At 39.0% G+C, this 16536-nt stretch overlaps 1 protein-coding gene across 2 annotated transcripts in view; it reads left to right on the plus strand.

Moving 5' to 3' along the window:
• Window positions 1–311: 311 nt before the first annotated feature.
• The window catches only part of ppp3ca (protein phosphatase 3, catalytic subunit, alpha isozyme), a 73618-nt gene continuing 57393 nt past the window's right edge, over window positions 312–16536 (plus strand). For both annotated transcript variants that reach the window (XM_017491923.3, XM_017491924.3), the window contains exon 1: window positions 312–658. In XM_017491923.3, coding sequence (XP_017347412.1) covers window positions 610–658 — 49 coding nt within the window. In that variant the 5' untranslated portion in view covers window positions 312–609. The remainder of the gene's footprint in view (window positions 659–16536) is intronic.

Here is a 16536-nt window from a genome sequence, read left to right on the forward strand (position 1 = left end):
ATATGTTTAAAACAAAACAAAACAAAGCAAAAAAACAACAACAAAAATAAAAAACGTTGAACAACAGGGAGGTAGAGGGATGCCAAAAACTCTTGCGTCAAGTGGATATTGATTAACAAACATGGCGTGTCTTGCTCTCGGGAAAACCCCTCTTCACATCCACCTGATGGCAGCATCAGGCAGCCCCTTAAAATGGGTGCGTGGGAGTTCCCTTCTCCCCTCTTCTCCATGCCTCATGGATCTCCCAATTTCTCTCTCTCTCTCTCTCTCTCTCTCTCTCTCTCTCTCTCTCTCTCTCTCTCTCTCTCGTCCCCTCCCCATCCACTCCCTCCATCCTCCCCCACATCACGGCAGCAGCAGCAGCACCAGCAGCATCCTCAGCTCAGCCTCAGCAGCAGCATCCACCCTTTTGTAGTTTAGCGCGACTCTTTAGCTGGATAGTGGCGTAGTCCTGTCCAGCGGCGTTGCTGAGAGCCGGACAGAGTGTCCAAGGTGATGCCACTGCAGCACCCGCATCTCGCCACCGCGCCAGCACACCAAGCCTAAAGCCGCTTCCTCTGCGAGGAGGGACAATAACCGTTCACCCGGAGACATCAGCCGCACAGGAAGATGTCTAACGCCGACATGGTCCTCAACGCCACCGATCGGGTAGTGAAATGTAAGTGATATTTCAACTCCCCTCACGGTGTGCTTCAGTAGCCTATGTGATTGTAAATGCGCTTACTGGCGACCGACGGGGGCGTCGTTTCAAATCCAGTCGGCCGCGCCATAAGCTCGTTGGATGATGCATATGTCTGATAATGGCATTTTCCTCTGATCGGCTTATGTTCATGCGCGCCGAATGGGAGTCAGATTATTAGTAGTGTGTAGAGGGATTCGAGTTGCAGGATGTGTAGTTTAGTCTGATCTAATTTACTGCACGATAAGGGATGGTTGGATGGATGGATGTGTGGATGGATGAGGCAGGCACTTTCTGTGGAGGCGGTGATGCAGCATGATTGCGTTTGGCACGCTGGTAGAGGGCGCATGCTAGCTCTCCACACACTCCGACGTGTCTACAGTGATAAGGATAATCTAAGATCAAATTTATTTCCGTGTGCGGTGTGTTTGATAATCTTCCGTATTGTTGGAAGAGGACGGGGACGGGGGGGGATTCCAGCTTGACGGTCATGTGATCCCCAAAAGCCGCCTTCATATAAAGGTCGGGTTATGAAATAATGGCTTCTACAGCTTGTATACATAATGCAGTGACATTATAGGGAGACCTTTTGCTTGAATAATTGCTTCATCCGGTTGGTTGGGCATGTGTTAAAATTTCCTTGGGTTTAAATGATGTGTGTGTATGTATGCACTGTATGTCTGGCTGATGATTGTGTAATGTTTCTTAGAACTAGACCACTAGACTCATTATTATTTAGAGAAACATTTTGCTGAAACATATACCGTGTTATCTATATTGCAACTGTCTAGGTGTCCATGAGGATTCAAGAGTAACTGAGTGTGTACCTGCTAATGACATGTCTAGGTCTTTAACGGTTGCTTGGTCTACAATACAATGGCTTATCCAGAAGTCATCTTCTCAGAATGACACTGCAATGTAAAACAAAATCCTGTGGCATTTAAGCTCATGGCACCTTTTCCAACATTTTGGGAAAATGAAGTTCATCTGTTATATGCTATGTGCCAAATATTCTAGTGTTGAATTGAGCCTTGCACTGCCAAAAATAAATTGGCACTGACCTGCAGAAGGTCCTTAAGCATATTTTCAAACATGCAGAAATGCACCAACAGGGACTCATCTTTGTCCTTTAATACTGAGACACGTAAATACTAATTTCATATTTTGAATTAGGGGGGCTTACTGGTTAGCATGTTTGCCTTGCAGCTCGTGGGTTGGGGGTTCAAACCTCTCCGTCCTGTGTGCATGTTCTCCCCGTACTTGGTGGTTTCCTCCGGGTACTCTGATTTCCTCCCGAGATTTCCCCTGTTTCCTCCCCAGTCCAAAGACATGTGTTGTAGGCTGGTTAGCATTTCCACATTGTCCGTAGTTTGTGAGTATGTGTATGTGATTGTGCCCTGCGATGGGTTGGCACCCTGTCCAGGGTGTCCCCCACCTTGTGCCCCGAGCTCCTGGCTCCAGGCTCCCCCATGACCCTGTGTAGGATGAGCGGTATGAACAATGGATGGATGGATGGATATTTTGCATTATATTTAATTATATTTAAGAAAAGTCTCTTGAGGAGGAGCCTGTTCAGCAAATCCCTGCCTCCTGATTGGTTCACATGAGTTCTGGCTCTGCGTTGGTATAGCCTGCTCATTATACCTGCATCTGTTCCTTGTTCATGGGTTCAAGAACTCAGATATACTGTATACTCTCAGTTTGCTTCAGTTCTTTTCAAATGACACTAACAATATTCTGTAGTTTGTAGTTATTGTTGTTTCACCCCACTGGAAAGACACACATTTCTAAATATGTTATGATGAAAATATTTCAATTTCTGCTTTGTAGCAATTGTAGGGTGCAAGTCCATGCACTATTAACAGTAAAAAATCAATGTTTTTGTTTCATTGTTATAGTTTGTGAGACTGGAGAAAGGAAACCATAAGAAATCTATTCAGGAAGCCAAAGTAACCTTAACAAGCCTTATTTGTACAGACACAGTCACTAACAGTAGTGAGTCATGGTGGCCTGCACCCACACACAGACCTCAGGATATTCACTCAGCACAGCTTAACAGAACGTCCACACAGTCACTGTGACAGGCCACTGACTGTTTCCTCCCCATACGCCTTACAGCTGGATTGGTGGGAATGCACTACTGTAGATCAGCCTCACTGATAGACTGAGTGTGTGCTAATACACTCCTAAACTCACTCCAACACCACACAGCTTCATGATGCTTTGTGTGTAATTGAAAGATTTTATCATGAGCACATGCATCAGTAATAATTGCTTGTAACAACCTCTGTAATTAAGACAAATGAAAAGAATTGACTATATTGCACAGCCACAGACAATAATCATCAGAAAGATCTCTACTGGTCTGTGTAATACCACTTTATAAGGTACATTTGATACTTTTTTACAGGCTCAAACATCATCTGGCAGCATATCGGCATTTATGCTATATGTTTGTTTTTGGTTTGTGCAGTCAATCACTATTTATTAGCTTTTATTCTCAGGGGAGCCATGCACCCGTTCTTTGGAATATAGGATAAAGGAATAATATCTACAGCTTTTCATAAATACATGCATGAGATACTGAAAGCTTACGATCTATATATTATTGTTGAATCAATACCTCACAGTGGCTTTATGTCTGTTAATATATACACAACCATTATACAGTACAACCTTTAATTTGCTTTAATAAAAGTCCATTATGTTTTCAAAGTGGAGTTCAGGGACCAGGAGGTGTGTGTATTTATTAATACATTTTAAAACATTTACATATTTAAAAATAAATATGTAATGATGTGAAGAGCAATAGTCAATAACTACCTAAGATGTTATTATTACAGTTATTATTTAATTCTTATAGTTTTACAACAAAGTGACTGCTAACCTGAATCAAATGGTTTAAAGTGATGCTAGTTACACTAATGTGTTTCTTGTAGGGAGTTCATTTATATGATTATTTAATCTAAAGCTCAATAACTTAATAACATGTAATATAATGGCAATTTAGATTAGACTATGTTTTGAAATTATGTGAAATTATTTTAACGGTAATGGTTTGGGTCCTGTTTGTAAAACACTGGAATAGCTTACTAAATAAATATGATAATTTAACGCCAAATCAAGTAAATGCCGCAATATTTGGAGGAGCTTGCAATTTTTCTAAATTACCTCAGATTTTCTGCAGATTTGGGCAAAAACGCACATTCAGCTGTCTTTCATTTATGTGTGTTGAACATGAGTCCAGCTAAAAGGTCTCATTTACCAACAAACTTCACTGTAAAAGTTTTCCGCAAAAAATTACAAAAAGCACAAGTTGAATATTGAAAGAAAGCCTTTTTAGCTGCAACAATTATAAAAAATTAAAAAAAAACAGCGAAATCCTATATGGACTGATTTACCAAATTTGAGTGCCATCTCTTGGATCCAGGGTCCTGGGTTCAATCCTGAGGTCTGTTTACAGTCTGTGTAGAGTTTTGCATGTTATCTAGGTGTCCTTGTAATATCTCTCAGGTACTGCAATTTCCTCTCACTATCCAATTAATTAATATTTATATGTACAGTATATATGAAACAAAGGGTTGCATACATCCACATCACTGTCCTTGGTTTATTCTCCAGATTTAACTTGCTTTGGGTTTAGAACCTAATTTAATGTCTTCACATTCAAGTGGACATTCAGTTCCTCTAAAGGCAGGAATGCTGTGTCATAGGTGACAGTAATATTATTTCACACTGGCACCTGGATTCATTTAGGTCAGCGTCTGGCTTCGCTTGCTCAGCCCCAGTAATAAATGGCCTAGTCTGGTGACAGGAGTTTAGTGTGCTGTAGATGCCACTTAGCCACATACTGGGGTCCCAAAGGGATGTTTCTGAGCAGCCTACTTTAAAGAGTTTGATTCTAGGGCGTAAACTGTGTTGGTGCTGACAGGTCCTGGTTGATTACTGGAGTTATTCTCAGGACAGATTTGGAAAATTCCCTGAAAAGCCAATACAGTATGCAACATTTCATTTCCACAAATCAAACTCGTATTTCTCACCAATGAATGAAGGACATTTACACGTACATTGTAAACGTACAAGTAGATTGTTAGACGAACTTCAGTTAAGCTTTTTTAGTTTGTTTGTTTGTTTGTTTGTTTGTTTGTTTGTTTAGTGTGAAACCAAATCAAACCAAATAGGAAACAAACCAAAAGTATTAATTTTGCTTTCATTTGGACTAAAAGGTCAGTAACTGTAAGCGACTGTTTGATGGTAGAAGTAAAATGAACATAGTATATAATCACGTATAACCATGTCCTCAGACATAATTGTCCTACGTAGAAAGCTATAGTACGTCTTCTTCTTCTGGTCAGTCTTGATCATTAGCTTATGTCTTGTTCACAAACACCATTCCGAAATGACTAGCTTCAAGGCTTTAATGTGTGAAATGGTCTCATCCATTTTTTTCCTTTTGTTGTTGTATAATATCTAAATGTATGTGTTTTGCCTAATCAAATGTAGGAGATTCAATGGAACTGAATAGTTATGTTCACTCAGTACTCGCTCTAATGGCCTATCTAATGTGCTAAGCTCTGACAAACCACCTATTATACAGTGAGCCACCGTGTGTAAAACACACTATGAGTAATCTGATACTAAATTAGCTGCACACAATAGCCATAAAGCAGAACAGAGAGGTGTCCACGTGCGCAGGGTCTACTTCCTGCAGGCTCCACAGAGGTGAATGGTGAGAGGTGAATGGGAAGGTGTAATAGCTATCTGGGAGGCTGAGAGGGCGAGGAGGGAGGTGGGGTGATCCGCATGCAGGGTATACTCTTGCTGGCTTTATTTAGCAGTGCGGGTAAATTATTTAAGAACTGATTTGCAGCAGTGTTTTACTGCACACTGCTCTCTTACATAATGAAACTTCCCTGAGATCTGTGAGATGCATTGGGGGAAACTCAGAGAGAGATGAAGCATAAATGCTGTATTATAGTGGAAAGAATAAAATTGGGGAGAGACAGAAAGGGAGGGAGAGAGAGAGATGAGAACTGGAGATTTAGAATACATAAGCTTAATTCATGAACAATGAAAATGGACATGTGGCTACTGGTGCTGAGGAAAACAAGAAAGGAGAAGGCACATAGCATCACACAGTGCTTACAATTGATCTAGCATAGAAATTTAGGTAGCTAATAGAGGTTAACCTTGAAGCTCCAGCTCTCAGGGAGCAAATCTCATCTCCATCTTAACCAGCACCAGGATAATCATCCTGCCCCAGCACCACCCATCATACAAATACAGATTTCTACAGTCCTCTCAACTCTCCTGCCACCAGCATATTGCCTTTTCATGCATGGATTGTGCTTAGTTAAACTGCAAGCTTCTACATCATGCATGCATCCCTTGATTGTCTAAATGGATATTTCAACTAAAGCATGCTAATGATAATGTTGTTTACCATTTCAACCATTTATACATTAAAGATTGTGTAATGTCATCTAAGCAACAAAGCTAAGTTGATACAATTTTCATTGAAGCCCATACCAAAGCATCTTAGAACAACCAATTTAGAAGAAACTTTGACTTGTTGTGGTGCATCCTGTCATATCAGAAACATTTAAAATATTAAAAATTTATGTAGAAAAGAATTATCTACTGAACTCACCAGTCAGAAGCAGTGGCAGTTCAATTAGCTACTGGTTCATGCTGTCAAGAAGGCTACAGTAATTCAAATAACTACTCTGTACAACCATGGAGTTGCAGAAAAGCGTCTCAGAATGCTCAATGAACCTTGAGATGGATGGTCAACATTAGAAGAAAAAACTGGGTTCCATTCCTGTCAGCCAAGGACAGAAATCTGACGCTGCAGTGAGAACATTGAAACTGGGCATATTGGAGAGGAAAGACCAGGCAATGACCTAATAAAATGGCCAGTGAGTGCATACTGTAATAAATAGTATTGATATTCATATTTTCATTTATCTCTTTAAGGCTAGTCTTGACAAATGCTTTTTTGGTAAATCAAATAACTTATCCATTCCCTAATTCATACTGCAATTATAACAGTTTCCAAAATGACAAGGTCACAAGATGTAATATTGTGTGTAATTAGAAGGAGAGTGAGGTGTTACTGTGCATTCAAGTTCTCCTGGGAAGTTCGTATTTACGAGTTGGGAAGTTGTAATTACGACGTCAGGTGCGTTCAAGTCAATTTCAACAAATTTACTGTCAACTACAGACGTTGCATCTATTGATTCCACCATGTTTTCTTACTGACACACCCCCAACTCAGGAACTCGGGGCTCGAAGAGTTTCCCACTTATAATTACACAACTTTGCGGTGCCGTTCATGTGCGGTCAACTCATAAATACGATCTTTCTTGCATGACTTGAATGCACCAATAATGTCTGTTTCATCCAAGACCATTAAGGAAACTGCTGGCAAATTATAGATTCTACAAAAAAAGCTGAGTTATTACTATTAAGCTCCAAACCAAGCATCAATTCCTTTCGCTGCTTCTTGAAAGTGTTAAAAAACTATCAGTGAGTTATCATAACATAATTTCTCATTCACAGTCTTACAGTCCTTACAGCTTACACTCACATCCTTAATTCCTTTGTCATTATCTCTGCCACTAACCACTGTCCTGCTTCTTCATTTTGTCCTGTTCTTATTTCTTTCTTTTTCTCTTATGACCTCCTGATAGGTCGGTCAAGTACCATATGTGCGTTCATTTGAACAAAGTCATACAAGTCACGAACATGCTAATGAGATGGGGACTCTGTAGGGGACTTCCTTAGATGTTGCTTTGCTCATTGAGGTTTTAAAGCAGTTCCTACATTTTCATATTTTACATGTCTAGAGAAGTATATCATCAACTTTCAGGCTCTAGGTCTGCCTTACTTGTCCTGTAGATATGTTTTTGGTGTCAGAAGGGAACTGGGCTACATTTACATACTGGTGCTTGTTAATTAGCAAAATATATTTATTTCCATGTGAGAAATCAGCATCTCATCTACTCAAAAGAATTAAGCAGCAGAAATGTTCTAAAAACAGATGGTAGAGTCAAGAGAACAATAAATAGAGATTATTATTGCTAGTTAATGCTGTGTGGTAACACTCGTTTTTCCTGATACTTATGCTAGCATTGTTTGGTCTAACTCTGGGTTTTTTTGGGTCACTTTCCTCTCAGATCAAACTACATTTGTCAGAGCAGACACATCAAATGAGCTTGGTGGATTTTGACTCCCAGAAGTGTTAAGGCATAGCTCGTTCTTTCCTAACGCAATCACAGAACAACAAAAATGAGCCGCAGTAGCCAGAGCTAATGTTTCCTCTTATGTCCAGCTGTACAGGATCAGTCTGTGTAGGCCTGCAGTTGATCCAGCCACAGCTAATGTGTTAGACAGTGAGGAAGTGGTTATGCAACCTGGTTTGCTCAGTTATTTATAATGTCCTATCAATGTCTCTGTTCTTAGAGCTCTATCCAGCACCAAGATGCAGCAATCGGCAAAGAGTTTGATGATTGAAAAACCTAAATTATGTCAGATTATGTGAGGTGTGTGGAGTTCAGGTGGAAATGATAGGCCTGCTTGCTTTCCTCCATGTCAGTTTTGTCCAAGAAACGTGAACAATGGGTGATGAAATGTCCAACCACTGTTACAGTTCAGTAAAGAATACAGCTGGGTATTTTTTTTCACCTTATTTTAACTAGTTAACCAGCTTAGGTGATATGTTAGGTGAATAGCTTTCTCAACTCTTATTATATTCCGATGCTGTTTCAGAGTGAAGATGATCCTATTGGTTAATTTACTTACTTTATCTGGTCTGATTCGATTTCACATTGCGTGCAATTAACGCAACAGTTTGTAATGTTAGCCTACACTGCTGTCTGTGGGGCAGATGTGCAATTGCAATGAAATCAGTGGCAAGCCTTTCCTCCACCCCCAGCTGATGCTACCTCTTCTGTTGAAATGACATATTGAAAAATGGCAGAGCTGAACAGCTGTTTCCAGACTTAGGAGGAGTTTATTTCTAGGCCAGAAAAAATGCAAACATATATGAAAATAACCAAATCCATTGTGCAACAATAGTACATGTCACCTTTTTATAAGGTATCATTGAAATGATATGATTAATACAAGAATCGAAACACTTAAACATTAGAAAGTATAACTTTAACCAGATAAACATGTACAAGTTGCTGAGGGATGTGTGGGAAGGGGCAGATCTGTAAATATATGCACAAAAGTTTTTCATCCATTGGTCGCTACCTGCAGATGGGTCGAGTCAGTTTTGCAATCACTATTGATTATCTTGGAAGCTGCCCAGAACACCAAATGAATCGGACCAAAACGTAATGGCACCCAGATGGGATTCTAATTGTCTAAAAACTGCATGCTATTCTACTGTATAGATATTAATTCTCCAACAATGCTGTAATGAGTTGAGTTCTGCAACAGTAGTGTCTGGTGTAGTGCTGTGATATTGTCATGATATTGAATGGGAAAGCTACTATTATGAAACCATTATGGTTGAGCCTTATAGCACGGTCTCATCATAGGCATAAAACTGTTATGCATACACACAAGAATACACTCATTGAAAGAAAGATAGATAACACCATTTGTGATTGCTGTGTGTGTGTGTGTGTGTGTGTGTGTGTGTGTAATCATGCAACATAGCAAGCATGGTGAACAGAAAAGCTGTGCTTGTCATTAGCCAGTCCAGTCCATTGTCCCTTCATGTAATTCGTACTTTGATTGGACAGTGTTTAATTGGTTTGGTTACTTCTAAGTTCTCCTCCAGTTGCGTTTTGGGAAACATGTAATGTATGTAAGTAATGAATCCATGTTGGTCGTGTTCATTGCACCCACTATTGTATTTCACATGCTTCTTCTCAATCACTCTGATGTTATGGACAGATGAAATAAAGTTCTATCAAGTGGAATGATCTAACACAAATGTAAGTGATAGGCTGTGTGAACCTACAGTCTGGGCTAGAAAGAATCAGCTTCAGCCTCGCTTCTTCATATAACTGTGGTTGTTATGTTTATTATTTATTTATTTTTTACTAACAACCACTACAGATATTGGTTCCACAAAAGTAAAAAAAACAAAAACAAATATGTATATACATACACATATATATATATATATATATATATATATACACACACACACACACACACACACACACATATATATATATATATATATATATATATATATATATATATATATATATATATATATATATATATATATATATCTGCTTTATGCCATATGTTAATGGAAAATGATAAGATGTGGATAGCAAAAACTGAACTATATTTAACTATATAAGCTTATTTTCTGCAATAATCTAAAAACCATTGTAAAAATCCTATTAGATTTTTGTTGAAGGAACCAGGGTGGCGCTACCTTCCAGGATGGCCTACAAAAATACGTTATCCCTGCAGGATTGACAACTTCCACATTAGTGGAAGGGGGCACTTGAGAAGGGACACCGCTCTCTCTTAATGCAGAGATAAAGTCCATCTCTACAGCGGGCAATTATTACATTTATGATGGCAAAGATGCCAACGTGCATGTCACACCAGTCCCATTCACAAGGTGTGAGACTTTCTCAGGATAAAATTACGGCGTGAGAAAATAGCTTTTGGTTATGTTAAGATGACAAAAAAATTGAAAAAAAGTTCGATCTCGAGAAAACAACTTTTGATATGTTGAGATCAGGAGAAAATAACTTTTTGTGATGTCGAGATCACAAGAAAATTAAGTCGTGATCACGAGCAAAACAACAAAGAAAAAAATTTATTATGCATGGCTGCTTAAGGCTTGCTTATGTTTGTGATGTGTGCAAACAGATATTTTAGGCTTCTGGTTCTCTTAATGGCTCACCATGGAAATACTGTGTAGTGGTTTTAGACCCATTTGGCCAGCTTCAGATTTTTTTTTCTCTATTGTTGCATTTCATGCCATCTGTCAGTGCTGAAGTGTTTAATACTGAATTAGTAACCCTCTGTAACATGAAATGACATTCAGCATCTATTACATTCCATATTAAGCATGCTGATTACGTGTACTTAATTGTCCACTGGGAAAAGAGTCACTTGCTCCTGACATCAATAGACCCGGGGAGGAGCATACTAACAGGTGTGACATCATGACTTGAACTAAGAGACATGACAGATGTGGAAAAACTTAGCATACACAGGTTACTTGATGTTCATACTAGTTGTTTCACTGACTTTTCAATAGACTTATTGACCCTCATCTTGTGAAGGGTCAGTCATTTATACTGTCTCTGCTTTCCAAAGCATGAACATTACTTGTATTTTTTTTTCTACATGTTGGTAAGAGCTTAACATAGTTACACGACTCTAGCACCTGTTTGATAGCATCCAGCTCACTAGCAAGCATCTCACCAGCTAGTATTTTATTCAAATTGCAGTTAAATCAAAGCTGATTATTTGTATCTTGTTGGTTTAGATTAAAACTTGTAGTTCAAGTGGCCAGTCAGATAGGTCAGACTGGGCAAAATTGCATATAGGGTCCCCGGATTAATCCTGAGCTCAGCTTGTAAAGTTACACATGTTCTTCCAGTGTCTGCGTGGAGTCCTCCAGGTTCTCTGGTTTCCTCCCACATCCCAAAGAAATGCATGCAGATGGACTGGCTACGCTAAATAGGTTATAGGTGTGAATGAGTGTGTGAACATGTGTGTTCATGGTGCCGTGCAATGGCCGGTTTCTAATCCAGGGTGAATTCTCACCTTATGCCCTTAAGAATGAAAATAGACAAAACAGCAGACCCCCTTGCTGTCCATCAGTGAATCTTGGAGTTTAGAGTTAAATAAGTGCACAATATAGAGCAGAAACAGATCCAGATGACAATATTACCAGATAAATAAAGTTAAACCAGAATATGAGACGTGGTCTCATGAATAAAAAGTATTATGTTTTACTTACAGTCGAATGTATTCTGTTTTTAGCCCATGGCTGTGTGGTAGAGTGCTGATTCAATAGCCAGTTGATGTTAACAGCTATAGAGAAAGGATGCACGTTTCTGTATACTGTGATTTACTTAGCCTAGCTAAAGTAGTGAATTTTGGCCTCAGAAATAGCTCACACTTCAGGCTGCTTTGTCTAATTGGTGTGTGTTTGTTTGAGTGGAATGATGGCTGTATTTTTCTTTCTGTCAGTGGATGTGAGTGTGTGGTTGAGGGTTTGTGGGCTGCATTCTTGTGTTAATGTGAGCAGACCTGCATGGTTGGGATTTACTCCCCAATCACAATGTATAGTGTGTCAGTGCTGGCCGCCCTCCAGTAGTCGGTGGCTGTTGCTCAGCAACGCACACCACAGTTTCAGCAGCTTGGCTTTGGGTGTAAGTAAGGAGCAAAGCTGCTGTCGGCCACCTCGGCCTGCTAGAGCGCTCTCAAGCGTGACTACTTTCTCCAGTGCAGCCTGCTCGTTCTCTTTCTTCAACATTTCAGTTCCAAGTTGGTTTATTGGCATTACTGCTCTTTTTTACAGTACCGCCAAAGCAATTATAGAACAGCAATAAAAACAGTAATAACAAAGCTGTATAATAGTTACAACATAATCTATATTTGGTCATCACTCTTTATTATCTCAATATTAGTTAATCCAAAATGAGAACTAATGCATGCATATATAAGAAAATCACAAAAATACTCTGCTCTCATGAATATCAAACAATTGCAAACACGACACATCTTTATAAAAAAAATCTTTGTTAAATATATGTGTGCCACTATTATTGGCACGTATATGAATACATATGAGAAAAATATATTTGAAGTATATTCCCATTGATATTTTATATTTTTTAGTACACCTGGGTGACTAGGAACAGGAAATTGTTCAACCATGACTTCCTGTTTCACAAGGGTATAAATATGAGGTAACACATAGGCCAAATTCATAGGACTTAGTCAATAATGGATATAATAAAATAGCAAAAGCATTGAAAATGCCCATTTCCACCATCAGGGCAATAATTAAGAAGTTCCAGTCAACTGGAAATGTTATGAATCAATCTGGAATCGAGTCTATATTGTCTCAACACACTGTGAAGAGGATGGTTTGAGTGGCCAAAAAATCTCCAAGGATCACAGCTGGAGAATTGCAGTACTTAGTTGTGTCTTGGGATCAGAAAGTCTCCAAAACTACAATCCGAAGTCACCTACATGACCACAAGAAAAAAGCCTCTACTCTCATTTCTTCAGTTTGCCAGACACTACTGGAACTTCAAAAGGGATCGGGTTCTATCCTCAGATAAAACCAAAATAGAGTTCTGCCAGAGGACCTGAACGCTTTGTTAGGATACATGGCATCATGGACTCTATCATATATCAACAGATATTAAATGAAACCTGACTGCCTCTGCCAGACAGCTTAAAATAGGCCATGGTTGGACCTTTGACCAGGACAATTATCCAAAACATATGTCAAAATCAACACAAAAATCGTTTACTGACCACAAAAACAAGGTCCTTCCATGGCCATCCCAGTCCCCTGACTTGAAACCCATAGAAAACCTGTGGGGTGAACTGAAGAGAAGAGTCCACCAGCGTGGACCTTGAAATTTGAAGGATCTGGAGAGATTCTGTATGGAGGAATGGTCTCAGATCCCTTGTCATGTATTCTCCAACCTCATCAGGCATTATAGGAGAAGACTCAGAGCTGTTATCTTGGCAAAGGGAGGTAGCACTGACTAAAAAGGTGCCAAGAATTGTTGACGCCTATATTTAACAAAGATATTTTTTTTGATAAACCTGTGTTTTGTTTACAGTTGTTTGATATCCATGAGAGCAGAGTATTTTTGTGAATTTTTTTGAACAAATGGTCAAAAGTTTAAACAATAAAGAAAATTGTTCACACACACACACACACACACACACACACACACACACATTTTCCCAAAGGTTTGAGGATCATTAGGTGTGTGCGAAGTTCAGATGAACCTTAATGTTCTCCTGGGTTAGCAGTGGTTTTCACCTCGCCTGTCTTCCATGGATGGCATTTTTGCCTAGTGTCTTTCTATTAGTGTAGCCATTAACGGTGACTTTTATTGATGCAAGAGAGGCCTGTAGTTCCTTTGATGTTGTCCTTGGCTCTTTTGTGACTTCCTGGATGAGTAGTTGCCTTGCTTTTGGAGGAATTTTGGAAGGACAGCCACTTCTGGGAAGGTTCACTACTGTGCCGACTGTACATTTGGAGATAATGTCTCTCGCTGTGGTCCTTTGGAGTCCCAGAGCCTTTGAAATGGCTTTGTAACCCTTCCCAGTTTGATGTATTTCAATCACCTTCTTTCTCATCATTTCTAGAAGTTCTTTCAATTGTGGCATAGTGTGTTACTGGGTAAGACCTTTTAACCTTTTTAACTTCATGCTGTTGAAAAAGTTCTATTTAAGTGTTGATTTGATTGAACAGGGTTTGTAGTAATCAGGCCTGGTTGCATCAAGTCCAGCTGAACCCCATTATGAATGCAGTTTCATAGATTTGGGGAATTAGTAACTAGGTGGGAAATACATTTTCACACAGGCCCAGTTGGTATTGGATAACCTTTTAGCTTCAATAAATAACATTATCATTTAAAAACTGTATTTTGTGTTTACTCAGATTGAGTAAAAAAATCTGAAACAATCTAGTACGAAAACAGAAGAAATTAGGATTGAGGCAAATACTTTTTCACAGCACTGTATAAGAGAATATATTGATCATACTGACAAGCTGTTTCATATATTTCACTTATGTTGTATTGAGGTAAATATATACACTCAGTAGCTACTATATTGCGTGTTACTGACTGCATGACAGTTTGTCATATAGCTATACACAACCTGTCCATTACTGAAAAACAGACTAGCATGGGACCAGATATTTTTTTGTGTTGGAATATTCTCAGTACAGCACTGACAGTGCCATGAATGTGTGTGTGTGTGTGTGTGTGTGTGTGTGTGTGTGTGTGTGTGTGTGTGTGTGTGTGTGGCATTGGATTGAGTGTTTTATACTGAAAAATGTTGAATTGTCACTGCTGGGATGAGCAGCAGTCCATCAGTCAAAAATAAATAAATAAGTAAATCAGCCAGCAGCAGTGTTACAGTCAGGAGCCAACATTAGAGAAGGGTGGAAAGTCACAGGTTTATGTGAACGTTAACTGAAGCTCTTTACATGTATCTGCATGATTTTATGCAGTGCACTGGTGCCACATGATATTTGGATTACTGTATGAATATAATGTAATCAGGTGTACAGGTGTTCGTAATAAATTGGTCAGTCGAATGTAATTCTGTTGCGATAGAAATAAGGAATAATAATACTACTGCATGTATATATGTAATGTGTAATAGTGTACGTAACATGTTAGTCAGAACATTAAGTCTAATATGTTGCAGACGAGTAAAAATAAGGGTCCAAATGATTCCCATATTCATCATGTTGTATAATTTGACCTATTATAGTTCATAAACCTTCAAATATCCTGCAGGCTTCATTCTGTTCCGCTCTGTCAGTCTCATTATTTAACAAATAAACACATATACACTCTGTGTGTGTGTGTGTGTGTGTGTGTGTGTGTGTGTGTGTGTGTGTGTGTGCGCCTTTGGCCTCCAGTAAATGGAGAGCTGGAAAAGACAGAGACAGATAGGCACATTATGCACTTGTGCCTTTGGAACTGCATGAGACAGTGTGCTAAACTGCTTCTTCTTCTGAGATCTCTCCTTTAATCTCTCTCTCCCTCTCTCTCTCTCTCTCTCTCTCTCTCTCTCTCTCTCTCTCTCTCTCTCTCTCTGCCTGCAGTATGAAGTCAGTTGGCCTCAAACTAAATGTTCAATAGGTGTCAGTGTTTCTTCATCTTGCAGAATTATAATTGTTTTACCCCATTTCCTCCCAATTTGCTCATTTTTCGCCATTTCCTTTACTTTCTACAGTAGCTCACCCCTATAACATGAGATCTACCAGTCGCCGAGGGTGAAAACTAGCAAGTGCTTCTTCAGGAGCTGTGTGAAAGTAGCCAACATATCTTTTCAGCTGCTTCTCATGGTACATTACAGGGCAGCATAACACACACAGAGGAAAGTGCTAAACGGCACTTCTACATAAATGAAGACCACAATGAACATACGATCAGAGTCACAAAACTGTATTTTTGGAGTTGTTGCAGTTGATTGAGCATTGAAGAATGATCTCATAAATGTACTTGGATGATAGAAAGATCAGAGTCACAGAATTTTCCATTTAAAATAAAGCCATGCTATGGAAAATTTATCAGAGTCCATAGCCTACTGTGAGAAAATGATCACAGTCCAGTCACATGACCGAAATCAGTCAATAGGCTTTGAGTAATAGTGGACTCCCAGCTGAGTGAATTTCATTGTTAACTTACAGTCAAATTTATTCAACATATCTCATTAGTAATTGCTCTCAGCAAACAGTACTAGATCAAACAACATGTCACGTGCGAAATACAACGACATTTAGTGTCTAAAAAAGTTTTGTGGACCACTCAGTCAAGCTTTTTTTGATGAACTCCTTTTAAATGACAGAATTGTGGATAATATTCAAGTAGAGATTGATGTATAATGTATATTCTGTGAGTTTTCAGTATTTAAGTGATGTTGATGATGCTCAGTTGAATAAATTAGTATAAGTTCATCACTGTATTACTGTAAAAAAGAAAGATCAGAGTCCATGCAAGCATTTTTTCATGCTTCAATTAACACAATGTAAACAATAATGGCTAACTTCATAAAGACTATGAATGGGTCTAGTGAACATATCATCAAGATTTTCTCTGGTCTCAGCTATTATGACATAAGAAGGTTCTGAACTTTTATATTCAAAT

This window comes from Ictalurus punctatus, chromosome 18, assembly GCF_001660625.3.
Source record: "Ictalurus punctatus breed USDA103 chromosome 18, Coco_2.0, whole genome shotgun sequence".
Classification (NCBI taxonomy): Eukaryota; Metazoa; Chordata; class Actinopteri; order Siluriformes; family Ictaluridae; genus Ictalurus; species Ictalurus punctatus.